Source organism: Eucyclogobius newberryi, unplaced genomic scaffold (assembly GCF_026437365.1).
Source record: "Eucyclogobius newberryi isolate DKJ021-1_F unplaced genomic scaffold, fEucNew1.0.hap1 SCAF_1, whole genome shotgun sequence".
NCBI lineage: Eukaryota > Metazoa > Chordata > Actinopteri > Gobiiformes > Gobiidae > Eucyclogobius > Eucyclogobius newberryi.
Genome location: NW_027315723.1, coordinates 31,801,311 through 31,828,663, shown reverse-complemented (window position 1 = coordinate 31,828,663; position 27,353 = coordinate 31,801,311). Strand labels below are relative to the sequence as shown.

The 27,353-nt window shown below is 39.2% G+C and overlaps 1 protein-coding gene across 2 annotated transcripts in view; it reads right to left on the bottom strand.

The window, feature by feature from the left end:
- Positions 1 to 27,353, bottom strand: part of scara5 (scavenger receptor class A, member 5 (putative)) — a 75,724-nt gene that overhangs the window by 11,881 nt on the left and 36,490 nt on the right. For both annotated transcript variants that reach the window (XM_072443856.1, XM_072443849.1), the window contains exons 4-11: positions 20,106 to 20,305; positions 19,260 to 19,438; positions 19,058 to 19,184; positions 17,474 to 17,642; positions 11,969 to 12,049; positions 11,074 to 11,181; positions 7,946 to 8,011; positions 1 to 51 (exon numbers count right to left, since the gene is read on the bottom strand). The exon at positions 1 to 51 is cut by the window's left edge and continues 138 nt beyond it. In XM_072443856.1, the coding sequence (XP_072299957.1) occupies positions 1 to 51; positions 7,946 to 8,011; positions 11,074 to 11,181; positions 11,969 to 12,049; positions 17,474 to 17,642; positions 19,058 to 19,184; positions 19,260 to 19,438; positions 20,106 to 20,305 (981 nt within the window). The remainder of the gene's footprint in view (positions 52 to 7,945; positions 8,012 to 11,073; positions 11,182 to 11,968; positions 12,050 to 17,473; positions 17,643 to 19,057; positions 19,185 to 19,259; positions 19,439 to 20,105; positions 20,306 to 27,353) is intronic.

The following is a 27,353-nucleotide window of genomic DNA, read 5'->3' as shown; positions in this document are numbered from 1 at the left end:
GGCCCTCGTGTGGCCCGGACCCGTTCACCAGCCGCACCAGGGTCTCCTCCACTGGAAAACAGAGCACGTGAAATGAAATATGCATCGACAACAGCATGGGTCAGAGGTTAAAAACGGAGCATTCCGCAACTTTTGTCTTTAACAATTGTAGTTTCAAAGTTGTTTTCAGGTTAACTTTACATTTGTGTAGCAACATTACATTTATACTAATTGAAAATATATGTTAAAATATAATTGACATGAAGAGGCAGATTTGCAGATCATTAGGAATTCAGATTTATGTCTTTTTACAAGTTTGGCTTTTTTGAAATAGAGAAAAAAAAGCATATTTCAACTCAGTTTGCCGAAAGAGACAAACTCAACAATCATCAGCATATAGTATTTCACAAAACCTATTATCTTTGGCCAAAATTACTTGAATATTCATCTGTTTTAGGTTTACGCTCTTCAAAGTCACTCATTGTCCAATAAAATAAATATGAAAACACATGGCAGAACAATGTACGGGTTTGATGTGATTGAACATAAAACACAAAACGATTGCAGCGAACCAAAGAAAAAGCTGATTTTCTCTCTTTCTCTGTGAAGTTTGAATAAAAATGTCTTCACAAAAACAATGCTCATTAATAGGCAAATTCCCATTGACCATCTGCGAGTCACGAAACATGACTTTAATTTACACCTTTTTTCTGTTTTTACGTCATTTTTAGATTTGAGTTTTGTTATTCTGCATCATTGTCGGATAGAGCCAAAAATACCAACTTCAGCCACAAGATGTCAGTATCGGGTAAATGTGCAGACGCTCTTGCAGCAGATGCACAAACATGATCTCAGTCACATCTTAGACCATCATAAATTAAAGTTTAAAGATTTACAATAACACGGCATCTCTCTGTACGTCATGACAACCGCGGACATGGTTTGCCCACACTCCCACCGTATTATCTAAATAAAATAATAGATGAGTTTTTGGAGGTCGAGGTCGCTCTTTGTCAGCTCGTACATTCTCTCGCACTAATGAGAGTTTTCTGTCGAGGTAAAGAAGAAGTCCATGTGTATTCACTCCAGACTTAAACACAAACACGAAACACATGTGACTGTAGCGTGAACTGTAAAGGGCAAACGTGACGACAACATGATAAATACATGGGGAGGATGGTATTGTTTTTGGGATTACAATACATTTGAAGGAAGTAATGCGTGCGTGAAGATGGTGCAGTGTCTTTTAAGTCTTTTGTAGTTAGACGGGGGCAATAGTAACACAAAAACATGACTTAAACAAGCACAATACACAATACACCATCACATGCACTTTGTTGTTTTTGTTGTTATATGATGATGTTAACATCTCTTTTCTGAAGAATTGACTGTATCTTTGCTGTTTATTGAATGTTTGTGGCAAGTATTTGATCATATTCTGCGTATATATATCTATGTGTTTGGAGCAGAGTCCAGACATTGGAGCAATAAATGTATTTTTTTATTGCTTTAAAATGTTTGAAAGCAGGATTTTATCACAAGTGGATCTCTTCTTTGTCTGATTAAATTGTGTATTAGCTTGAAGTAAACACGGCAACATCTCGACATCTGTCTTCTGTGCTCGTGTCAGAAAACCTCGTCCCATCGCTTCCTATCAATGTTCATGAGATTACAATTATACTGTATCTGTTGAGAAATATCAATACCAGATCAATACAAGGGCAGGTATTGTGAATTTCTCATCTTATTCCTCCACACCACGCAAACACGTAACTGCGTTCATGTCCTAATTATTCATCTGAAATTATACACGTTTTCGTGATTTCACCATCATCACAATATACAGTATTTCCTGCGACTCAACATTCTTTTCCTGATTGCAGATTTATAAATGATACACGTTCGTTTCCTGATTGCAGATTCGAAGGCACAAAAGGGTGTATTTCCAGTTGTTGGTCCGGGTCCAAGTGGAGTGAACCTCAAAGTCGAGACAACTGTAACATGGAACTGTCACTGTCTGAAGAAACGCAGAGCGAAAGGGAAACGTGTTTTACTAATGCGCGCTTGGCTCCGAGACAACCTTTAACCAGGTCCTCATGTTATCTGGATATTCCCCTAAAATCACTCTTCTCTTGGTCGTCTTTCGTGGACGTCTGACGCTATTATTGGGCCATCGCCGGTGATCCGGGCCCACATCCTGGTTTGGGATATTTGAATAGATAATCTTATTAGAATTAGTGGATAAGTCACTGAAAGACTCTCCAAAACAAATCAAGACAAAACCATGGGAAGGATTAGCAGCATTTTGGATTGTTTAGCAGATAAATATCACAACATTTATAGATAAAACGGCCCTTGGGTGTTATTGTCTCGTAAAACCTTAAATCAAATTAGCTGTTCTTGTGGTTTTAGCATGTGCCTTTGTTTAGCAATGGGCTTGAACAAAAAAAAGTATGAAATTAAATGTTGGCGGGAGAGAACTTGTCCGTCTTTGTGTAAAACTAGTAGGACGTTATTTAGTAAGTAGTACATTCTACCTCTGTACATAAAATCATATTCAGATTTTTAAAACAATAATAGCGCATTACTACAATCCCAGATGTTCTGTTAAAAGTAATAGACAGAATGTGTTTGTTTCTGTGGGTGAGAAAAGTAAAACTATAGATGTACCGCATTTTCTGGAGTATAAGTCGCACCAGCCAAAAAGTGCATAATAGAGAAGAAAAAAACACATAAAAGTCGCATGTGAGTATAAGTCGCATTTTATGGGGAAATGTATGTGAGAAAATCCAATACCAAGAACAGACATTTAATCCTGAAATGCATTTAAAAATAAAAACAGATTAGAGAACATGGTGAATAGGTGAACGTACGCTAACGCTAACACCTTCAGCTACATGACGTATGCTAACGCTAACACCTTCAGCTACATGACGTATGCTAACGCTAACACCTTCAGCTACATGACGTATGCTAACGCTAACACCTTCAGCTACATGACGTATGCTAACGCTAACACCTTCAGCTACATGACGTATGCTAACGCTAACACCTTCAGCTACATGAGGCACAGACAGAACTGTGGTAAGTGTCTGGTATGTTAACGTAACATATTAACAGTTATTCAGATAACTATAGCATAAAGAACATGCTAACAAGTTTACCAAAGCATCAGTTTTACCCCAAATCACTAAATCCATTGAATTCTTCTTCCTCGGTGTCACTTCTAAACAACTCCACAAACTCCAGAGGTAGAGGAAGTGCAGATTCTTCTTCTGCATCGCTTAGAGCCTAGAGCGCCGTCTTGTGGTCGTCAGTGTGAAAATAATCAACATGTGAAATGCGGTTGTCAGTGTGAAAATGAAGAATAACATCACATCAATTTGGAGTTCATAATACCTCACGGAGCTCAGCAATCTCATCTTTGATCTATCTTTCGGGTTGTGAAAGGCTGATGAAGTGAGCTGCACTTAGAGGCCTCACATGTAACACTGTTTACACGAGCTTGTTCATGCTCCGACCCGCCGTCCTCTTCATGTCTGATCATATTTATGAGACTCCTCCTGACACACTGGCCCATCGCTCAAACTACTCCTACACAAACACTGATTCTCCATCATGCAGTCATAAAAGGGTCATTTGTCGAGTGTCCTCCTCAATGCGAGCCAACTATCTGTATAAACTCGGCACTGTTTGGACGCGAGTGGAAGATAACAGTGGAGAAGCAGCAGTTAATCACGACCGCTGGATGGACGATCAGTGTTGAAATGTACGAGGAAAAGAATATACCTCGTGGGACCCTCAGACTTTTGGTTAGGAGTATCTACCCTGAGGATTAGTGCAAATATATATATTGTTACTTTATTTGTGTTACGTTGTAATTTCCCCCCCACGATTTATGTTCTGTTCTTGATGTCCTATGTTTTGTGTATTTCCTGTTTTATTTTGACATGTCTGTTGCCGTGTGTGTTTGCTCCGCCCTCATGTACTCCTTTACTCTGTAATTAAACCCTGTGTGCTCTTTTGTCTCTTGTTTGTGCATTGTCCATAATCCCAGTGTTTCCCGTGTAAGTTTGTTATTTGGACTAAAGGTTGTATTCAAGTTTTTTGGCCTTTTGGGTGCTTTTCCTCCGTGCCTTTCCTTTTCCGTGACCGTTTCATACATATCTTCTGCTATCTTTGCTACTATAATGGTTTGGAAATTGACAACCATTTATATTTGACTCTTTTTTACTCTGCAACTGTGTCAAAGTAACTATGGGGCATAAAAGCAGATACAACACGACGACTACACAGAGACCAACAGTGCATCAAGTGTCTGCCCGTATTCACAAATTAACTGTAGAGGATCAAATAATCAACTGGGTTAATGTGTCAGTGGTAAAAAGTAAATTCAAGATGATCGTTTATCAGGTTATTTTTCTGGAGCAGTATATCACACATCCTCATGCCACTGGCCTGTAGTATTTCAGATAATACAAAGGATTACTAGAAGAATGAACCAAATTAGGCAAAGAGAGGGCAATTATGAGGTTTAGTTCAGGTTTAATTATCAGAAAAATGTGAAATAACTGGAAATATTGTATTCCCTTATTCTATTTTTTCCTATAAATCACAGTCAACATTGAACAACGATCACAGTGTTCATTTTGATATATCGCCCGCCCCTAAATCGGTCAAACTGTGACGACGTTTTGAAGACTACTGTATATGAACATGCCTCTGCGCGTACAGACGGAGCGGGATGTGGCAGAATGATTGATTTACATCCATAAATCACTCATAACCCGGGGCCCCTCGTCTTCTATACAGTGATGCTTAGCTTTCCTCTCTAGTGTCCCGAGGCGATGTCCCAGCATGTGTGGATGATTCCCTCTGGTCGTGTCCACTGATGGGACAGGTATGCACCCCCTTTGAAGTGAATGGGTTAAGACCGGTCACATGGGACAGCAGAAGAGTGACGGGGCATTTCTGTGCGACTCCATATTGAATATCAAACGGGCCTGTCCTGTAGGCGACGGGAGAAAAGGTGCTCGCAAACTGTGTTCAGATGTTTGGAGTCGACATGTGGACAGCCGTGACCAATAACCGTGAAGGGAATATGGCTGATGTATTGTGTGTTTGAAAATACTTACATCAATGGATCATTTTTTAGTTTGTATCCAGTGGTGGGAGTAAAAGTAAAGATACAGGAGCGAAAAATACACTGTATGTACTGTTAAAAGCATTTCATGTGGTGATTTTGATGAAGATTTGCGCTTACTTTTTGGAAACAGAAGAAATTTGAATCATTCATTAATTTTCGACCGCTTGTTTCCATTGAATCAGTTTCCATTTTTTTCTAGTAAATATTATGTATAGATTTTTGTTGGCGCAAAGCTGAGACTGAAACTCAAAACCATAATGCAGAATTGTTAAAAGTAAAACCTCTCCAACCATATGAAAAGTACTTTCTACTTTTCAGTTCAGCTAAAAAATGTAGTGAAGTAAAAGGTATAGAAATCTGACCTCAAATGTAGTGCAGTAAAAGTAAAAAGTATCCACTGTAAAACTGACTTAAGTAAAGTACAGATCCCCCCTTCTCTAAAGACTCTGTACTTTTCCAGATAAAGGCTGAGCAACTCAAAGTAGCTTGCAAATGTAAACAAATCTAAGTACTAAATACTGTGAATTTAATGATGACACCACATACTATTGCACCTCCTTAGTGCTAATAATACTACAACTGTAACGTGCACTGCTACTACCGTATTTAATATAAGTCACACTTTTTACAGTTTTGGCCGGGCTGGCCAAACCTGGACTGGAGCAGGACTAAACCTGGACTGGAGCAGGACTAAACCTGGACTGGAGCAGGACTAAACCTGGACTGGAGCAGGACTAAACCTGGACTGGAGCAGGACTAAACCTGGACTGGAGCAGGACTAAACCTGGACTGGAGCAGGACTAAACCTGGACTGGAGCAGGACTAAACCTGGACTAGAACAGGACCAAACCAAAGTCTTCAACAAGGACGATATTTGAGGTATGAACGCAGCTTTCTCTTCAGCGCACGACTGTAAACTGAACTCGGTTGATGCTTGTGCTTTTGCCGTGCGGTGTCTATTGTCTGCTGTTGAAGAACAGACCCACTGCTGTTTAGAAGTGACACCGAGGAAGAAGAATTCTATGGATTTAGTGATTTGGGGTAAAACTGATGCTTTGGTAAACTTGTTAGCATGATCTTTATGCTATAGTTATCTGAATAACTGTTAATATGTTACTTTAACATACCAGACACTTATCACAGTTCGTTGTCTGTGTGTCATGTAGCTGAAGGTGTTAGCGTTAGCATACGTACACCTTTTCACCATGTTGTTGTGCTCTAGTATTGATGGTTCATTGATGGTTCGTAACCCAGTCTTTCTTCAGTATCGATGGTTCATGCTTTGTGTAACTCTACCTGGTCGATGGTACCGACTGAGCGTGAAGCCGGTCCGGTGTGGCTAATGTGCCACTGTTAGCGTCTGTGACCGTCTGTGCTTCATGTAGCTGAAGGTGTTACGTTAGCATAGGTGTACCACATTGTTCATTCTCTAATCTGTTATTCATTTAAATTGCATTTCAAGATGTTCTTGGTCTTGGATTTGATCAAATCAATGTCCCCCCAAAAATGCGACTTCTTCTTCTCTATTATGCATTTTTTGGCTGGTGCGATTTATACTCCGGAGCGACTTATAATCCGGAAAATACTGTACTTGTGCTGCAACTACACCGGTGTTTAGATAAAGCTGGAGTACCAGACTGTTTGGTTGTAAATGAGACATGACATTATGTGTTGAATATCTACTAAAAGCAGCATATTGTGAGACAATTAAACCCTTGCACGTCGTCTGTGGCAACAGATGAAGCACTTTAACTCTCGTCCACCTGGAAGTAAAAGTCGAAAGCGGCGTTCTGACTGGCTGTTGCACTTCTGAAAGCCATGCGTGCGCCTTAAAATGAATGCATGTGAATATTAAGGGTTTATGAGAGCTAGGAACGAGTTCGATCTCAGGACCTTCTTCTGGTTTCGCTGTATGAAAGTCAGGTTCCCCAGATTTAAGTTTAATGCCATTCATCAAACTTAACAAAGAAACAATACAATGTTTCTACTTGATCAACACTATTACTGCACAGATCTATTACGAATACTACCACTTCTACCAAAATAATTACACATTTTAATGCTATCATCACTGCTATAACTCCATTTCTCTCTGTTATCCTCAATACTGTAGTGGAAAGTTCTTTTAAAGTTCCCATAAAGCTTCGCAGAGGACGTCAGGTGTTGCTCTGCTGTACGGGGCCTCATAAAGTCATCAGCTCGTAAATTATAATTTCTAAGTTTCTCTCTGTTAGTTTTGGATGGAGCTTACTTACATTGGAGCGGACGTACAGGAGTCTGCCTCAGAACGCTTCAGAATAATTATTAGGGTCATCATTTACACTGTTGGTTAGTGTTCATAATATTAGCTTACCGCCACATCGAATCCTGGATGTAAAGAATGCTATAGGGCCAGTTTAGACGTGTTTTCAGACATATGTTTTAAATGTATTTTAAGTCGTAGAGTCACTTGGGGAGTACAAGAAAATCAGATCCCACTCCAGTGCTTGGCTTGGAAAGTCCACTGGCCTCTCTTTATCTCGTTGTTTAATTATCTGAATGCTAGTATTGCTGCGTATAACAGATGTCATTTATTGTGTTTGTTCACCCTGCGCAGCACCAACTGGAACGCATCAAAAATCCAGTTCACATGAGGTGAATCCTTCATTATTAGATCAGCGACATGGTTTAAGGTTATGAAACGGAAGGTTAGGGAAAGATTCGAATCCAGGAAGTCAATGTAATGTCCCACGAAGCATAGAAACGTAACCATTATTTGTGTGTGTCTGATTAAACATTATCGTCTAAACCCTTTACAGACCTCACAATTTTAAATCTTACCTTTGGCGTTTCCTCTGTCCCCTCGATCACCCTTCTCTCCTTTCATCCCTCGGTCACCTCTATCACCTTGAAACAGAAAACACAACACGCATTAGCTATCAACTATACAATAACACACAAATACAGCATATGTTCTACTTTTAAATGCTTACATGACGCATCTCTATTTCTATTGTTTTGTTTCGTTCTTTCAAATTCCAAGATTTGCAAAGAATGACATCTCCTTTAGAGTTTTCTGTGGTTCATTTCCTGACCACAAAGCCCCAAACTCAAAACTAAATGCGTACAGTGCATTTAACTCGCAGCCCGCCCTCTTTAAATTTGGTTTCTGTCCAGATGTGGCGGTCCAATGCGAGCTTCAGTCATCAAGTAGAGGACACAGTATATGTAAGACGGTGCCACGCCCCGGGCTCCGACGCCTCCAGCTGTCAAAGCTCTTTTACGGACCACATCTCTAGCGAACGCCGCCGTCGCCGTGAGAGACAGTGGCGAGCTACTGCAGGAACCACAACACAAAACACATGTGTTTGATTCGAACCTGCACGGGGCCCTTCCACACACTGGTGGTCCCCAATGAAACCACAGGGGACGCTCCGAGTAATGACAAGGGGGAGGAGGATGTAGAAATGTTCTCGTTCTGGGGTCGTCACATGTACTTTCAAATTAAGCCATTAAAGGTGTAAAGCCTTTTTTCAGAACGGAAGAATGTGGTTGTATATTTAAAGGTACACTATGCAACTTTTCTGGTGTGGGCTCGGTCATGGAGACGTGACAAATGACCAGTGAACTCCTCTGTTTCGAATGCGTCACGGAAATAAACACATCTGATTGTCGTTTTGCGTTTGACTCGAGGTGCGACGCAGGAAAGTGTGTAGTCTGGATCCCAGGCAAGGTCGCCGCTCCACAGATCTGACCTGTAACTTGGTCTAGAAGTGACACCTGCTTCTCTCATAGAAATAGATCATTTTAATATTTGGAAAATTCATTCTGTCTTCTTTTGAATATGAACCTTGCATTTCCTTCTTCAGCGGTGACGTCTGGTATTGTGACGAGACTTTAATCTGATGTTATTCCCAGGCGTGTTCAGCCTCTCGTGTACATGGATTGTACTTGTGTTCTTCTGTTCCCACTGTTTTTGTGCTGTCCCGTCTCATCATGGACTGGCACAGCTTCACAACACCAGATGTTCCCTCGGACAAAGGCTGAAGTCCTCTCGCTGAAACAGTTCGTGTCATACGCTTTGTTTTTCCCCCACATCTGTCTTATTAGAAGAAAAAGCAAGTTCATTTGATTTTAATTCTATACTATGGAACGATCCAGGCAAAACAATACAATCTCGATGGAGTATTGATAATCACAATGGAGACTAAAGCAATATCATTTACAAAATAACATTCTGCAATTATTATTATTTGTCCTGACAAAGTTACAGTTAGTTACATTCAGAAGATTGCAGTCTTCTTTCAATATACTGTATAGTCTATAAACTAATTGTGCATTCCTGATTGATTTGACATAAGCTAATTTTAATGTCATTGCGATACACTGCTTATTCCTGATCAAATGGCCAAATTGTGCAGCTGTTTGACAGGACAATACTCGTCCGTGAGTCATGTCCGATTTCATTTTTGTTTATCACTTCGCACACTCATTACAAATCCCAGTTTTTGTTTCTTCCGCCAACACGTGGTTATGACAAAACAAACCTCACTTTGAACAAATAATCCTGACCTGTTCCACCTCAAACTCACTCCCCGCTCACATGTCAGAACCAAGACTCCCAGCATTTCACTGCAAAAAGACCCTTGGAAATGGTGTGAACTCTTCACCCTTCAGAGCTCTACTGAACCCACAACTTCACTGTTTGTTGGAAAGCACCGGAGTGAAGAGGCCAAAACATCCTCAGCATTCGTGATTGAGACTTATTTCACCTGTCAATCAAATGTTTATGTTGGCAGCGATCCACTCGTGTCGACTCGACGACATGTCAGAAGAGTTACAGCAGAAACACGGCATTCACAAGGCATTTAAAGTGTTTTATACTTAGTGTTATTATGAGTAATGGATGAAGCAAAACAAATAAATTTATGTTTAAAAATAACAAGTTTTGTTGGGAGCATTTGCACTTGTTTGGTCCGGGTTTGAGTCCAGGTGTAGTTCCAAATGCCTCTGACAGGTTGTACGACTCATTGAACTAAAATGCAGTTAAGATAAATATATTTTGAGTTTTGCGCAAAATTATAAAAATCAAGGAAAAGCACATTTTAAGGTTCATAATTTCACTTCCTGTTTGTAATTGATGAAATCACACTCCCCGCTCACATGTCAGAACCCACTATCATCAGATCCCACTATCATCAGATCCAAAAGCAATGACCAAGCAAACACTGAGCAAAAACTCATCTAATGTCACAATCTTTTTAAATTGACAAATTAAAACATATTACAACACATTTATCTTGTCAAATTAAGGTTTAGAGAGTCAAAAACGTTGTTTCTTTTGTGTAAATTATGCATAAACTTTGACTGAAATGAGTGTACCTGGTGTGATGTCACTTCCTGCCATTTTCCTGCCAGATTTTTCAATGTTTTCTCCACAAATATTCACTTGATTGGTGTAAAACTATAATCCATATGTACAACAGGTATAAATACACCAAATAAAGTCAAAAAACTAAAAATCTGAGCACTTTAAGTCAACTTTGGATGAACTAACTTTTTATGAAATGTGTTTTGTTTTCACAGCAGTGGCTCCAACCAACGTTCTACAGTTCGATCTCGGCTCTGACACTTTGTCGCTCTTGAATGTGGTGTCTGTCAGTGTCATAATAAAAAGGTGAAAAAGAGGCTACAAACATAAAATACTTATTGTTCTATTTTTGGGCCTCTCTATCCATCAATTCTTATGCTTTTCTCTCATTTCTGTCTATATGCAAAGCCAATAAATGATAAAATGGAGCACAAAGATATCAGTTATCAGAGAATAAAAACTACTATTAGAACCCTTTTGCAATATTAATGTAAACACACGCTACAAAACAGTTTCCAACATGAATGCAGTGGACTGTATACATCAAACCACGATATTAGCACAACTTTTCTGTAGGTTTTTGCTGTATCGGACTCACCTTTAGGTCCCGCTGGTCCCATGTCTCCCTTCTCTCCCGGGAAGCCTGCCTCCCCCGTGGTCCCCTTCAGCCCGCGAGCCCCCTGCATCCCTTTAGGACCTGTAACGCCTGGACAACAAACAGAGACAGGAGCACTATCATCAGATCCAAAAGCAATTAGTCTTGAAATATAACTAGCAGTGAGTCTGGATGTGTGTTTCCTTGAACACTTTTCAACATCAACATAATATAGTAGTGCTTAGAAAGATCTTGGGAAAATTGGATATATTTTCTGGCTGAAGAAGAGTACAGCAGAGCGACGGTGGCAGACACACTCATACCACACATGGATTCATTTGAATTACGTTTGACACTGACCTTGTTTTGAATGGTTAATGCTGTGGTTTTAAAGGATTTACTTAGACAAAGATGGATGATCCTTCCCTGAACATCTCACACACCTTATCTGTATTCACAGCATATGAGCTGAACATTTCTCCTGACTACAATAACACTGAATGACACAAGTGACGTGCTGCAAGATGATAACATGTAAATCTATAAGTCCATAAAGTCAAATTTCACAATTGTAATTGTATTGCTAATGTTAGGACTCCAATAGATTTAGGTAAAAATAATAAAATACATCATTGAGTGACTTTTATCTCCTCTTGACCTCATCTAAAACACATCCAGCTCCACATGTTGAACATTATGTCATAGCCAAATCAATCATACAAACTTCTATCAGTCTATCATCTATCAGACAGACAGACAGTTTGAGTGTGGATTTAACCATGTGACGCCTGAGATAATGTATACCAAACACAGACAGTGTTGTGACACATGTCTGGTCTTTGAATGTATATTTTCCTGCTCTCCTGGAATGTACTGCTTACTGTATTGTTGAACTCACCTCTGTGTCCACTCAGGCCGGGGGCCCCAAGAGGCCCCTGATGTCCATTATCACCTTTCTCTCCCTTTGGTCCCGGAGGTCCTGCTCAAAAATGAAAAACATGTTAGAGACATGAAGTGATGCAATGCTTACTGACCACAAAGACTGTCACACAAACAGAGATCTCACAAAAACTCTAAACATATTTTTATTTCCTTAGTGTAACCGACTGTGTAGGAGGAACACTTTGTTGTCTCTGTGTGTTAGGAACTTCAATGCAGAATCATCATGTCAAATGGAAACGTGACAATTAAAAGACTGTTATTAAAATTATACTAATTACATATGGTTTCCTTTGCAGTCATTGCAGTCATCATCAACATGATTGATCAAAGTATATAATTTTTTTTTTTTTAATTTTAAGCAGAAATAAGACTATATTGATGCAGCAGGAAACACAACGTGATCTTAGCACTGACTCAGGAGTCACTCAAGAGTGTGATTGGAGCAGGTTGGAGAGAGAACAGACAGAGGATGTGGAGCACATGTTCAGAGGTGCTGCAGCTCGTGGGAACAAACTTCAATTTAGGGTTTAATACTGTCCAGCTCAGACCACAGGGGCTGATGAAACTCATTTGATGCTCCACCACAGGACCAGGAGCATGTTGCCAATGATCTGGAAACAGGGCAACATGGGAGGATTGTGCACAAGGCACGCATGTACAACCTACTTTAATACCCTGAATACATTGCTTATACATTATACTTAACTATAAATAACAGAGCAAGGCAAAATATTGTGTGACCAACTCCCTACTGGACAAACATTAGAGGCCAGAGGAGGCCAATGTGACCAATCAAAACAATTCTAAATTGTCCTAATTTATTTGAGTTTCCACCAACAAAAAGTGATTATGGAATAGAAAAGGTCTTTTTGAAATCGATTTTATTATGGAATATTTAGCTTCTCCCATCAAGATTTAAAGTAGGATTTGTAAAATGTCAATCAACCATTAATAGTTGTCCATCGATATGCTCTGAAACTTGTGAGCATCCTAATCACCTTAATCATGTTTATTTGAAGAAACAAATTTAATAATCAACCATTAATAGTTGTCCATCGATATGCTCTGAAACTTGTGAGCATCCTAATCACCTTAATCATGTTTATTTGAAGAAACAAATTTAATATCCCACTTAAATTCACCAAACCTTATTATTGTTCTCTGTAATGGTCTTCTACAGTGTCTGGAGACAGAAAGGGGGAAATCCACCTTGTTCAGCTGGTTTGAATTACCGTAGTGTTATTACAGAGCCAAAACATTCTCTTGCTCTCTCTTGTTGCAAAAATTGCTAGAAAATGTCATAATTCTCTTGTTTGCAATGCAATATCAGGGGGAAAGTACCATATAATACAGACATAACACGCAAAACCACGCTGCAAAAGTATGTTCTACTCTACTTTAACTATATATTCACTGAAAAGGCAAATTCAGTATGACATTGTCCAATCATATATGTATTTGGGTGCCATGAGGCTGAGTACAGATGCACGTTGAGGAATCACCATCAGAAGAGTTCGATTTGATTGTCTTTATAATATACGCATTTGGATGAGATGGTTTTAATGTGTCTCAACAGTTTTTTGATAAGGAAAAGTCAGTCAATGTTGGTGGTCGTGAAGTAAAAAACAGTTTAAATCATGAGTTTTTTTAGTTTTTAGTTTTAATTGCCGTTCAAATTATGATTATTATTGCTTGGACTTTCAGAAAGCTGCATTCATTTGACAATATTGCAACAATAATCATGGGAATCTGTTTTGAAAACCGTAAGAGTCATGGGAATAGACCTGCTTCTATTACGGCCAGTGCACTTTAAAAACCATAACAGTGACAAATGGTGTAATATTGTAATCTTAGGGTAACTGTCATGTGAGGATACAGATCATTGTAACTCAGACCATACGGACAAACGTGTGGTCAGAAGATTATTATTAAGAGAAGATGGGTTGAGTTTGTAAACTGGCTTGTCACGGCTGTTATTGTGAGTGTTTCCTGCTCACATGCAAGACACAAATACAATGGAGCACTCAGACTCAAGTGCTGTGATTTGTAAAGATTTTATGTGGGGTTTGATTGGAAGCATCTTTCAACCATCATCATTTATTATTTTACCACAGTCAAGGTTAAGTTTACTGGAGTCACAGCACATTAACAATGTTCAGCTGAAATCAAATGGACGAGGCCGTTACTTATAATGCATTTGTATTGAACTAAAATTATATCTGTACATCAAAATTGGGACTAAACTGACACGTAAACAACAGGACCAAACGAGGACTACACGAAAACAAAACTGAGCTGATGGTCCAATCCACCCCTTCATCGATGTGTCAAAGAGTAAAATAATACATAATAATATCGGGTTGAATCTTGTAAATCCAGAGAACTTTTGTAGTCCAATCAGAGTTTGTTAGATTCTTACTCACTTTTCATATTCACTCAATGTAAGTGACTGTTAGCTTTGACTGAGCCATTAGCTTTCTTACTTTAAAGCAAACATGCCAGTCAAAAGCACAGATTAATGGTCATCAGGGGGCGACAGTGAGGGGGTAAATGCTTCCAGATTTTTGTGCTTTCAAATCACTCTACAAAACGTACATGTCACTATTGTGAAAGAGAAAAATACAGGTTCAGATCACACTCCATAATCTGCTGTGGCACCTTGTCATCAGCTCAAAGAAAAGGCTGGAGGCGCTTTGATGAAGCGGGTACAGTAAGTGATTACAGTAAGTGATTCCTCGTGGACACATGGAGGTACACGGCTCTCTCTGTGGACTTATTACAACAAACCGTGTCTTGATCTTCTTTACTATCAATTGTGGGTAGAACTGATACCAGGGATTTTAGTTCTACATCAAAACTGGCTGTTCACTCCCACAATCACAAATCAAAGTGAGTGAAATCAAATATCAGACAAAATATTATTTGAACATAAGATTATTTATGACAGCAGGTCAAAATGATGTTTTGTAGTTGGCTTCTTTAGGCCATAATAAGCTTTTTACTGGCCAGCAAATTTTACTGATTTAATTATGTTATTATTGTTATTTATTATGAATGATTAGAAACAATAAACCTAACGTGTTTGGTTCTGTGTCGTGGCTCAGTGGTTTAAGCATTTCACCCAATCTCAGCTCAGTGTTAATGATTCAAACACATTTTGTAAGTGTAAATGTGGCGTGTGAATGAGTGATCTGTGTTTGTCAAAGCTGTCACTCAGATAGGGAGCCTCGCTTCTGTCAGTCTGCACCAAGGCAGCTGTGGCTACAGACATACTGTATAACCATCCATAAATTGCTGTATAAGACACATGGATAATTTACATCAAGCACAGGTTCAGGATGAGTGTGCCAGTTAATGAAGCTTGTGTGTCTTCTGTGTCAATGCCAGAGACACTTGGCATTTCCCACTTTAACGAGCTCATTTGAATCAAGGCCATTTCTAAAATTAGACCAGAGGAGTCAGGTGTGAAAACATATGGCCTCATATGGAGTTTAGGTCTGTTTTAGTGGCTTATGCAATGTTATTGCACTTGAAGACCTAAAAAGGCAACATTTGGGGCCTGGGCAATAAACATTACAAGGTTTGTGTGAGTTGGAGCAAAAACACTGGAGAGTGAAGGATTTGAAACATGGATGAAGATGTAAACCTTTTCTTGGCACAAAGTGACTGTAAACTAACAACAAACAACTGGACTCAGCTAATGACAAAGCAGAGTGCTTGAGTTTTCTTTTTGGACCTACATTTACTCCACAATTGTTTCCAGGCACCATCCGTCCCTCCCACATGTTACTCGGGCTCCTTTAGATCTCTGTCAGTCATCCAGCGGCCCGGCCCATACAAGGATGCCGTCATAACTTTACCATTCATGCAGCTATAGCATGAAGAGGCGGACCATGTCAGAGCTAATCAGAGCTGTACAGACGGGAGAGTAGACATTTGGATATGCTTAGAACCTCAGGGAGAAAAGCACAGTGTTGGCATGTGAGGGTCAGTGGAATTTAATCACACTAATGACTTATAGATGAACCGTAGCACCAGAACAGTTACAGTTTATAGAACCGGACGGATTGCTTACAGAAGGTTCCCATGAGCTCATCATGTTAAGCAGATTTATACTGGCTTACATGTTTAAATTAGTTAAACACTAACAACATTTTAGGGCTCATTCACAAATCAAATCCGACTCGGTTCCATTGGGGACTAAAGTGTCAACATTGTCTCTTTCTCTGACCTGGAGCGGTTTGCGATCACAACACACTTTTGTCAATCGAACTAGAGCTCTAGAAACACAGCTCCCCTCGACTGTGGAGGTGCTGTGTTACAGAAGCACGCAGGGAAACAGCGTGGAAGACACTCAACTTATGTGTTTGCCTCTGCCTGATCTGTGTCACATCTAAACAAACATGGAGCGGGGATTGTGGAGCCATGACCTGCCCCACGTGCGGGATCAGTCTGAGCGACAGTCGAAGCATCAGAGTGTGGACGATGTGCTTTCGTTGTGAGGCGAGGAGACAAGAAACGAGCCGGGGCGAATGCCGCGGACTGCCCGAAATGGCCAGAGTAAAGATAAACATCTCGCCTGAGTAAAACAGGCTCTGAATGGTGTGTCATCTGCTCACTTAACTGTACCACTTAATACTGCATGACTATAGGCCCCTTTTTCCACAGTAAAACCAGCTATATCTTTACTTTTTTCATATTTTGTTCCATTTAGCCTTATTATCCATGTAAACAATCCTTGAAAACCTGGTACTTGCCCTTTGTCCTCACACGAGTTTGATTGTTTCTGACCTTCACGTGAGTCTGAACGCGGATCACTTCCTGGTTTTGTTCCACTCTCTGGTCCGTTTGCGTTCACAAATAAAACTAACGGCTCCAGAGTTCACGTCTTTGGTCCGGATCAGAGTTTGATGGCGCGTTCACAATTACACAAAGGAACCGGACGATCCAGGCAAACAAATCCTGATTCGAATCAAAAGTGTCTTGTGAATGCACCCTAAACACACAGGAGAATAATAACAAAACATGCAAAGGAACAACCAGCAACCTCATCCCTCAGAGCTGTACATTGATGTATAAAGGTGGGATTAAACATAAACATAAACATAAAGTGTTAGTATTGGGCACTTTAATCATCTGAATAGTGAATCCTGGATCAAATTTGCCCCCAAAAACAGCTTAAAATGTGATAAATGACATAGAGTATTTTCCAGATCTTGGTTCCTGCTACAGCCCTACACACAAAGTACTATGTGCTGAAGTATTCACATAGTCAGCAGTGAGTGGCTTCTTAGGGAGCTGAAATCTTAAGTGATCCTTGGGCGCCTAATTAAGCCAAAGTCAAGTGTGAAGGTTCCTGCTGGAGGCCTGCCATGTCCCACGTGAATACAAGTCACAATGTCAGGGCTCTTTTGTGAAACAGTAGTGGTTTGTGAAGTTGTGAATGCCGTGTTTGGCTGACCTTCCAGGATGGTGAGGTTCTTGAAGGCCATGGAGTGCTCCCAGTCTTTCAGCCGGAGGTCCTCAGTGATGGTGTTTAAAATCTCCATCTCCGCCCTGAGCTGAGCCTCTGTGTGTACGTGCGTCACCCACAAGCTGCTGGTGTCCTCTGTTATGTTATTAATCTGAATCTGGAAATGCAAAAGATGAAAGAAAACAATGTTATTTTGAATCAAATCAACCAAAATCATCCAATTATTATTATTAAAACAATTATCCTACACAATTCTAGGACATTACATATTTACCAAACAATAATAATAAAGAGTTACTATTAATAATGTAATTGTAGTATTTTCTTACTCCTGGATAGGGTGGTAGTAGCATTTGCACTTCATCCCATCTTTTGGCAGGCCAAATTGATCTTGTAAAGTTTAGTAAATACCTTTTAGTTTGTATTATTACAGTCGCTTAAAGTAGCTTCTAATGCATTCAGAATGTTGCTGAAGAAGCCCAGGTCCAGCAGTGCCAGTCTCCTGTTCTGTCAGGCTCAAGTCAACACTTTTCAGGCTTTTATGAGAACACTGATGTTTAAGTTCCTCAGTCGCCTAAATCAGGGGCCCCCAACCAACGTGTTTGCTACCGGGCCGCACAAAAACTGGAAATAATCTATCAGTGACAGCATCTTCTCCGACGTAACTTTGGCCTGCCCCTCATGACACACTAATAAGCTCGTCTGTGGATATATCATAAAAAGCCTTATAGGAAATTGCCAATGAAATCCATTAAATATAATGGCAAGTATATTATATCTCTGCTCTTGTCCTGCGTGAGAACATAACTGATACATGCATTATACATGATGCGTCGCATCAAACACGCTGCTCAAAAGTACACCCAAAAGCCAGCGAAAATTAGTAAAAAACAAAAGTCTTTGGAGAGCATTTATGCAAAGGGGAAAAGGCCGAGTGAGGAGCAGACGAGGAGCCAGGGATTTTGGAGGACACGTTTCCTGTGCCAGCATTCTGCAACTGCTACGCAATCACCTGTTTTTACTTTTACAAGAGTTTGAGCGCGACTTCCCGTGTGCAAAAGATCCATGAACTGCATGTGAATAGATCCACGACCCATTTGTGATTAAACCGAGCGAATCGAGCATGTGCAACAAGAGGATCAGCTGTTGGAGATTGAAAATGCGCATATCCTGGCACATGGGTCCGTGAAAATAAAACCTACATTATTCCGGTCCGTGGTGCAAAAAAGGTTGGGGACCCTTGGCCTAAATGACTCTATGAATTCTGTTGTGGCGATGCTGGTGAATCCCAGGCGTAGAACTGTGCCAGTCCTCTTTATGGGAACACTGGAAACACTGGTACAACCGTCTTTTATAACTCTGTTTGTATCGTTGTTGTCTGTCTTGTGTGTTTTTTATGGACTCCGAGTTTGGAAATAAATAAATAATTAACATGAAAAGAAAATGTGCTAGCTACATATCCCTAGTACTAAAGTTGTCCTATTGTTGTACACAGGTAACACACAATATTGGGTATATAATAGGGTATAAACTACATTATCCCTTGTGTTTAAGCGGAGTGCACTGACTTACCTGCAGGTCCTGTATTTTTAAGTGATGCATGCTGATGTCATTAGTGAAGGTGTGATTGACGGCTCCCACCATCCAGTTCACCTCGTCCATCTTCTCCCTCAGACCGCTGATGTGTCCCGAGGTTTCCCTGCAAGACGCAACGCAAATTCACGATTCGCCGCCACCGAGAGCACTCATAACGCGCCGTAGTCTCCGCTGCTACCTGAGCTGTGAGTCCTGATCTCGGAGCCAGGACGAGGCGCGGGACACTTGGGCGGATAAGCTGGTAAGGTTTCGTCTGGCCGAGTTGCTCAGAGAGGAGAGCCGGTCGTCCAGCTGCACCAGGTAACCCTCAGACTGAAGGGAGTGCGCCTGCATGCTCCTCAGCTCCATCTCCAGGCCCTGACAAGGACGAGACCGCCCGTGGTAAACGACTGGGACATGATCAGTGCAGACGACTTGTTTCATGAATCGTACATCGGTCAATTGCTTATTTAAATACACCTCTTTTGAAGGGACTGTTAATGTAATATTGGGCTGTATAAACCAAACTGCAAACAAGAAGAGCTGCACGATTCATTACAATTCGAACGGAAGCAATTAGCAAATCACAAAAGCTGCAATGTTTCCTCCACAAAAAATAAAATATCTTCTTATTCTGCAAAACAATACAAAAAAAAAACACCCTGCAAACCCTGTAGTTTAGATCTGTAAAAACATGTTCTGAAAAGCATGGGATTAGTTTGCCTAATTAAGCCAATTTCAGTCTTTTTGTCAATTCTCCTGGATCCTTTAAAAATGTGAGCTTTGAACAGAATTCTATTACTTAAACATGAATCAAAATGTCTATCGAAATAGTTTAGCAAGAAAATTTGCACCAATCCCATAATTCTTAGCGTCACAAAGATTACAGCCAATTGTTTGTGCTCCAAAGGGTCCAGAAACAGCTTCAGTGGGAGTTTGAGCTCATGTTAGTCGAGCGTTGGAGGAAAAATATGCCCGTAAGCGGAAAAATCAACATTTCAGTCATTTTAGGCTTCTAAGTGTATTTAAAAGCTACGGGTTTCACCTTCATAAGTATGTCCAGCCTCTGTAGCCAGTCGCTGTGATTCTGGAAAAGGTTCTCGAGCTTCCAGATGTTCTCCAGAAGGTCACTCTCTGCGGAGGCGTCGCCCATAGTCTGCTGCACCACCAGGGGGCGCTCCGACAAGCGCGTCACATTCTCCGCGACCAAACCCTGCCTCTGCGATGACACCTGGGACCTGGAAACTGCAACACAGACACAAGAGAAATATTAGTTTCATTTGTTTTGGGCGATTGCAACACTCATTCATCACTGTCACTCCAGACCAGGCCAGAATATAATGCAAAGCAGATGGTGATTGGCAAAGTGCAATGTTTTCACCACCAAAACCTTCATGAGTAAGAATCTGTTTGAAAAGTTGGCCGTTACTGTTGGGGCCGTTAACAAAACAAAATCCAAACAACAAAAGCATAACAGCGTTTTCTCCTGGCATGATTGCATTAGACAACAAAGTATAAAGACTTGGATGCATTAGACATAGTTTTTATCACACATAAAGAAAGAGCTTATGTTTAGATGGCAAAGATGTGTGTTGGACTAAGAAATCTAACCTACAATGTGACAATTTTACACTATTCGCTTTTGACTCCATAACCAACAAGGAAGTCCTTCATTTACTTTAATCCATGTGGTCTAATACATTTCTCATCAGTGTGACGGGAAACGTGTAAGAAAAAATCTAATCTTAATATCGCGATACTTGGAGGCACAATACTGGTATCGATACTCCAATACTATTGTCATTGTGACGTCATGCATACAGTCGTACATACAGTCGTGCATACAGTCGTAAATACAGTCGTACATACAGTCGTGCATAAGTCGTGCATACAGTCGTGCATACAGTCGTGCATACAGTCGTGCATACAGTCGTACATACAGTCGTGCATAGAGTCACGCATACAGTCATACATACAGTCGTACATACAGTCATACATACAGTCATGCATACAGTCATACATACAGTCATGCATAGAGTCACGCATACAGTCGTACATACAGTCGTACATACAGTCATGCACATAGTCGCGCATACAGTCGTACATACAGTCGTACATACAGTCGTACATACAGTCATGCATACAGTCGTACATACAGTCGTACATACAGTCGTGCATACAGTCGTACATACAGTCGTACATACAGTCATACATACAGTCATACATACAGTCATGCATACAGTCATGCATAGAGTCACGCATACAGTCATGCATACAGTCGTACATACAGTCGTACATACAGTCATACATACAGTCATGCATACAGTCATGCATACAGTCATACATACAGTCGTACATACAGTCGTACATACAGTCATGCACACAGTCGTACATACAGTCATGCATACAGTCGTACATACAGTCGTACATACAGTCATGCATAGAGTTGCACATACAGTCTTACATACAGTCGTACATACAGTCATGCATACAGTCGTGCACACAGTCGTACATACAGTCGTACATACAGTCATGCATACAGTCATGCATAGAGTCCCACATACAGTCGTACATACAGTCGTACATACGTATTAATGAGCCTTCATCGTTTCCTGGATTTCAGTCGATTTCAATCTCAAACTTTCACTAATTTTCATCTATATTTTGGCAGATATAATATTAACATTAATACCAGAAAGTGTCCATAGGACATGTGTCTTATTTTATGACTCATCAAAACAAAGTCATTGTTTTAATTATGTGAAATACCAAAATCAGAGAAAAATGCCAATACACTGTCCTTGTGGATATATTGTGATAAGTATCATATCTCCATATTAGAGACAATGCACACGCCTCCCGGGAACACGCGTGTGACTATTTCCAGGTTTGCCTTGGAAAAAATTCTGTTTCAGTTAAGTCAATTCTATCTTTAAGTGAATAATTTAGTGTTTTGGAGTGTCCTGAGCAACTCCTGAACCGGATGAAAACAAAACATTCATCTTTGCCAAATACAAAGCACCAAACACAGAGAGGGGCCAGGGAAATATTACAACATTACTGTTTTTGGCACATTCCTTTTCTAAATAGTGTAAGTTGATATTGTTTTAGTAGAAATTCTGTTGCAAAACAGGATGGACAACACTGGTCTACAAGATTACCATTGCTCTTGTAAATGCATGTACGTTAAAGTTAATATGACTTAAACAAGGAAGGTGAAAAAAGAGTATAGATTGTTTAATAGAGATATAGATTCAATCCTTAATTTTGCTTACATTTATAATTTTTGAAAGATCTTATGATTGTACTATAACCTGAAAAATCATGACTATCGATTAACACATAATTGTGACATCCCAAAACACCCCCAATAGCATTCACTGACATCTGTGTCTTGAACCCTCTGATTCTTGGTCTTGTTCGAGGCATGAAGACCAAAAGTCTCCTCTTAAGCGTGGCTAATGAGAAAAAGCCCTGCCGTTTCATGTTCTGTTAGCAGCCTGTTGCGTGGCTACAGCTCCACAGCCCAAGAGATATTTTGAAACACAATCTCCCGCATTACGACATGACGACATGCAGCGGGCAGGCAGAGAAGAAAGGCATTATGGGAACAGAGATTTGATCACATCACAGCCTCTTTCTAGTCGAGTCATTCTATTTTTCAAGCTTACAGTCCAACCGCAGTTACACCGGCCTGCGAAAGATTGACCTTGTTGCTATTTAATAAACATTTGCCCGATTGTACCGTTTGTATAACATTTACTTTCTAAAACTTTGAACTCTTTGGATCAGTTGGATAAGTTTACTGTGCCAGGCAAAATAATAACGTCTCCAGCAGAAAACTTCAAGTGCACCTTGAAAAACAGTATCATTTTGACGTACCGCCGCGCTTTGGCCGCTCTGCCCACCTCTGCACAGTCTCGCATTCCTCCCGATGCCCCGGACAGAGACTCATTATGGAGTAATATTTCTGTTTTCGAACTCGGGGAGAGAATCTCAACGTCTGCGCGAGCCAAGAAACGAGAACACGACCGTCACCGAAACCGCACATTACGAATGAGCATCTGCATTCCAGTTCATTACGAGCGTTAGTGCAAATGATGTGAGAAAACCCCCCCGAAACGAGCCAAGATGAGCCCACTGCGAAGGAAAGATTCATTGCCAAATGACGGTCTACAGAGGTGGTCAAACATCTGAGCACAAGCGAAATACTCTCACTTCAAAACAAAAACATATACCGTATTTTCCGGAGTATAAGTCGCACCAGCCAAAAAATGCATAATAGAGAAGAAAAAAACATATATAAGTCGCACTGGAGTATGAAATGCAGTTGCAAGTGTGAAAATAACAAATAATATCACATATAAGTTGTTCCGGAGTATAAGTATAAGTATAAATATAAGTATAAGTCGCACCCCGGCCAAAACTATGAAAAAAGATGCGACTTATAGTCTGGAAAATACGGTAAATGTATTAGTTAGTTAGTGTTAGTGGCAGAATATTTAGGGTTGTAAAGTGATGTACAAACCAGATACTAATCAATACTAACACTAGAATCAAAACTAGATGCATATAAAAAGTGAAGAAACTAAAAATAATTAATAAAACAAAAAACAAATAAATGAGCTTCATCTATATCAGAACTAGTGCACGATCAGATCACATGGTAATACTAGAGAAATCACATTATTCCTGGTATCAGACTCAATTTTTAAATGTTATATTGCTATCACACTACTGCTCCTGTACTGTTCCTGTTACTGCAAACATGTGAAGGTTTAAGGCCGATGGGTAAAGTGGGATAAGGACGTGAGGATAAGAGGACAACAGCGCGAGGCGTGGAGACGCTTGCCTGCTGTTTGGTGCAGAACTTCGGTGATTTATGGTCCGTCTTTAGCAGGGAAGTTGTTGAGATGAGTTGTTGGTCCGCTCGGTCTTGGCAGAACAATTCACTGGCACGTTTAACGAGGCTGTAAAGAGGACGCCCAGTGCCATATTTCCAGCAGACATTTCCTTTGCTGGCCTCGTGAATCACCCACAGTGTAACTGGGGTGAAGAAGTGAAGAGGCCAGGTTTGTGTTGTTGGACGCTGCTTGTTATTCATGGGATTTTTTTTTACACTTTCTGACTGGCCAGAAATAAACAAACACAAACAAACAAATAAATAAATAAAATATAACTGTATTTGGTGGTTTTGATGGGCAAAAACAAATAGATTTTCTGTTAATATGCAATAAATTACAATATGCATGTATGTAGTCCAACAATATGCATTTATGAAGTCCAACAATATGCATGTATGAAGTCCAACAATATGCATTTATGTAGTCCAACAATATGCATTTATGTAGTCCAACAATATGCATGTATGTAGTCCAACAATATGCATTTATGAAGTCCAACAATATGCATTTATGTAGTCCAACAATATGCATTTATGAAGTCCAACAATATGCATTTATGAAGTCCAACAATATGCATGTATGTAGTCCAACAATATGCATGTATGTAGTCCAACAATATGCATTTATGAAGTCCAACAATATGCATTTATGTAGTCCAACAATATGCATTTATGAAGTCCAACAATATGCATTTATGAAGTCCAACAATATGCATGTATGAAGTCCAACAATATGCATTTATGAAGTCCAACAATATGCATTTATGTAGTCCAACAATATGCATTTATGTAGTCCAACAATATGCATGTATGTAGTCCAACAATATGCATTTATGTAGTCCAACAATATGCATTTATGAAGTCCAACAATATACATTTATGAAGTCCAACAATATACATGCATGTAGTCCAACAATATGCATTTATGTAGTCCAACAATATGCATTTATGAAGTCCAACAATATACATTTATAAAGTCCAACAATATGCATTTATGTAGTCCAACAATATGCATTTATGAAGTCCAACAATATGTATTTATGTAGTCCAACAATATGCATTTATGTAGTCCAACAATATACATTTATGAAGTCCAACAATATGCATTTATGAAGTCCAACAATATTCATTTATGAAGTCCAACAATATGCATTTATGTAGTCCAAAAATATGCATTTATGTAGTCCAACAATATGCATTTATGAAGTCCAACAATATGCATTTATGTAGTCCAACAATATGCATTTATGTAGTCCAACAATATACATGCATGTAGTCCAACAATATACATGCATGTAGTCCAACAATATGCATGCATGTAGTCCAACAATATGCATTTATGTAGTCCAACAATATACATTTATGAAGTCCAACAATATACATTTATGTAGTCCAACAATATGCATTTATGTAGTCCAACAATATGCATTTATGTAGTCCAACAATATGCATTTATGAAGTCCAACAATATGCATTTATGTAGTCCAACAATATGCATTTATGAAGTCCAACAATATGCATTTATGTAGTCCAACAATATACATGCATGTAGTCCAACAATATGCATTTATGTAGTCCAATAATATGCATTTATGAAGTCCAACAATATGCATTTATGTAGTCCAACAATATGCATTTATGTAGTCCAACAATATGCATTTATGAAGTCCAACAATATGCATTTATGTAGTCCAACAATATGCATTTATGTAGTCCAACAATATACATGCATGTAGTCCAACAATATACATGCATGTAGTCCAACAATATACATGCATGTAGTCCAACAATATGCATGCATGTAGTCCAACAATATGCATTTATGTAGTCCAACAATATACATTTATGAAGTCCAACAATATACATTTATGTAGTCCAACAATATGCATTTATGTAGTCCAACAATATGCATTTATGTAGTCCAACAATATGCATTTATGAAGTCCAACAATATACATTTATGTAGTCCAACAATATGCATTTATGAAGTCCAACAATATGCATTTATGTAGTCCAACAATATGCATTTATGAAGTCCAACAATATGCATTTATGTAGTCCAACAATATGCATTTATGAAGTCCAACAATATGCATTTATGTAGTCCAACAATATGCATTTATGAAGTCCAACAATATGCATTTATGTAGTCCAACAATATACATGCATGTAGTCCAACAATATGCATTTATGTAGTCCAATAATATGCATTTATGAAGTCCAACAATATGCATTTATGTAGTCCAACAATATGCATTTATGTAGTCCAACAATATGCATTTATGAAGTCCAACAATATGCATTTATGTAGTCCAACAATATGCATTTATGTAGTCCAACAATATACATGCATGTAGTCCAACAATATACATGCATGTAGTCCAACAATATGCATGCATGTAGTCCAACAATATGCATTTATGTAGTCCAACAATATACATTTATGAAGTCCAACAATATACATTTATGTAGTCCAACAATATGCATTTATGTAGTCCAACAATATGCATTTATGTAGTCCAACAATATGCATTTATGTAGTCCAACAATATGCATTTATGTAGTCCAACAATATGCATTTATGTAGTCCAACAATATGCATTTATGTAGTCCAACAATATGCATTTATGTAGTCCAACAATATGCATTTATGTAGTCCAACAATATGCATTTATGAAGTCCAACAATATGCATTTATGTAGTCCAACAATATGCATTTATGAAGTCCAACAATATGCATTTATGTAGTCCAACAATATACATGCATGTAGTCCAACAATATGCATTTATGTAGTCCAATAATATGCATTTATGTAGTCCAACAATATGCATTTATGTAGTCCAACAATATGCATTTATGAAGTCCAACAATATACATGTATGTAGTCCAACAATATACAGGCATGTAGTCCAACAATATGCATTTATGTAGGCAATTTTGTGTTTGTTTGGTTTAATGATTAGCGTAGAGGCCTGTATGTTTAATCATTGATAATAATAATTGTCTCATAGGGGCATATGTATTTATATTATATTACATACCATTACTATCAGACTATTTTGTGCATTTTACTTTTTATTTGTTTTGATATTTGGATCATAATAAGTCTGTGTTCGTCTTGACTCTGTGCCTTCTCCTCCTCTCTGCTCCTGATAAAAGAACACACACAGCTCTCCTCTCCTTTGTTTTATTACCAAACCATAAAAGTGTCCAAACGTATTGTTTTCTACGGAAAATTCTGAAGATGAAAGACTATATTTTTGCCACGTGTGGATTGCCAGAGCCTTTAATTACTTACACGTAAAGCCTAATTCTTGGGTCAATTTACATTAGATAAAAAGTGACAGAAAGATAAAACCTTCTTTTAGAATACGTCTGCTGTTTGTTTA